Below are 1729 nucleotides of genomic sequence, written 5' to 3'. Positions count from 1 at the left end.
ACAGCTACATCTCATTAATCATGGAGTCTTTTCAGAAGCAAATCAAAACCCAAATTCTGATCAAATTCATTATAGTCTGCTCTTCATTTTTTGCCATTTCTATATGTGTATCAGTGCTACTCCTAGCAAAAACAAAGATAGTAGAACCGAGTTATTCACCACAACAAGTCTCACAGTCTGATCTCACCACTGTTGATCATCTTGTATTTGGAATTGCCTCAACCGGAGCTTCATGGTCGTGGAGGAAGCAATACATCAAGCTATGGTGGAACACCATACCCAATAAAACCATGAGAGGATGTGTTTTCGTAGATACCCTCCCAAATGAAAATGTAAACAACGATGCTTCTCTTCCTCCTCTCTGTGTCTCCCAAGACACTTCCAAGTTTCTCTACACTTACGTGGGTGGTCTACGCTCAGCAATCCGTTTGACCCGTATTGTGAAAGAGATCGTGGCACTGAACCATTCTGGTGTTAGATGGTATGTGTTTGGGGATGATGACACCATTTTCTTCCCTCACAATCTGCTCAAAACTCTTTCCAAATATGACCACAGGCTTTGGTACTATGTTGGCTCCACCTCGGAGATTTATGATGCCACCCAGGTTTTTGGTTTTGAAATGGCTTTCGGTGGAGGTGGTTTTGCCATCAGTTCCTCCCTCGCACAAGTCCTAGCCAAGGTTCTTGATTCATGCATACAAAGGTATCCTCATCTCTATGGAAGTGATGCTAGGGTCTACTCTTGCATAACTGAACTAGGTGTCGGATTAACACATGAACCAGGTTTTCATCAGGTAACAACTAGGTTGAAATGCTAAATGTTGCTAGTGTTTTTTTTTCTTAATTATGCTTCTAATTAGGCCTCTATTATGTGATTATGGACTTGGATTAGGTTGATTTGCGGGGAAATATCTTTGGCCTTTTGGCTTCTCATCCGTTAACTCCATTATTGTCCCTACATCACCCAGATCACACTGATCCTATCTTTCCCAACATGTCAACCGAAAAATCGCTGCAACATTTATTTGAAGCTGTTCATGTTGATTCCGAGAGGATCCTACAGCAAACAGTTTGTTACGAGAAGAAGTTGTCATGGACAATTTCTGTGTCGTGGGGCTATGCTGTTCAAGTGTTCCAGAACAACATGCTTTTGCCAGAGGTTGTGAGAGTGGAGAAAACATTCAGACAATGGTTGCCGGGAAATGTTTTGAAAGGAATATATAATTTCAATACAAGAGAACTTCACCCTGACCCGTGTAAAAGATCCACCATTTTCTACCTAGATGAAGTTTCTTCTGCCAAAGATGGTAGCATAAGCAGTTACAAGAAGAATTTTCAAGATTGTTCATACAATTCATCGATGAGTAAATTGGAAGTGATCAAAGTGATGACAAATAAGTTAAACCTTGACAACAAACAGGTAATCTATTTAGACAATTTGTATTTCTTCATCAGGAACATGATTTTATATTGATTCGTAATATATAATATTACTAATTATAAAGTGTTCTTTTTGTATTGAACTGCAGACCCCAAGACGGCACTGTTGTGATGTGTTGCCCTCTAATGGTGGTAACTTGATGGAAATTGCAATCAGAGAGTGCAATTATGAAGAACTGATTTTTCTGAACTGACAGAACAAGTATGTGTAAAATCTTTTTCTATATAACAAATGAAAGAGTTTGCAGAATGCAATATAAGGGAATTTTAAATCTGGAGTTTGAATTCA

General features: G+C 38.9%; 1 protein-coding gene across 2 annotated transcripts; it reads left to right on the top strand.

Moving 5' to 3' along the window:
* Positions 1-1729, top strand: LOC114184728 (uncharacterized). Of its 2 annotated transcripts, none has more exons than XM_028072039.2 (3): positions 1-794; positions 893-1420; positions 1530-1729. In XM_028072039.2, the coding sequence occupies exons 1-3, from the start codon at positions 21-23 to the stop codon at positions 1632-1634; spliced, it is 1407 nt and encodes a 468-aa protein (XP_027927840.1). In that variant the 5' UTR covers positions 1-20; the 3' UTR covers positions 1635-1729. The 2 variants fall into 2 exon arrangements, with proteins under 2 accessions (XP_027927840.1, XP_085529687.1); XM_085673561.1 differs by having other exon boundaries at positions 1506-1729.

Source organism: Vigna unguiculata, chromosome 5 (genome assembly GCF_037176805.1).
Source record: "Vigna unguiculata cultivar grain cowpea cultivar isolate G323 ecotype 2 chromosome 5, ASM3717680v1, whole genome shotgun sequence".
NCBI lineage: Eukaryota > Viridiplantae > Streptophyta > Magnoliopsida > Fabales > Fabaceae > Vigna > Vigna unguiculata.
Note: the sequence above shows the minus strand (reverse complement) of the source record. Positions and strands in the feature narration are given on the sequence as shown.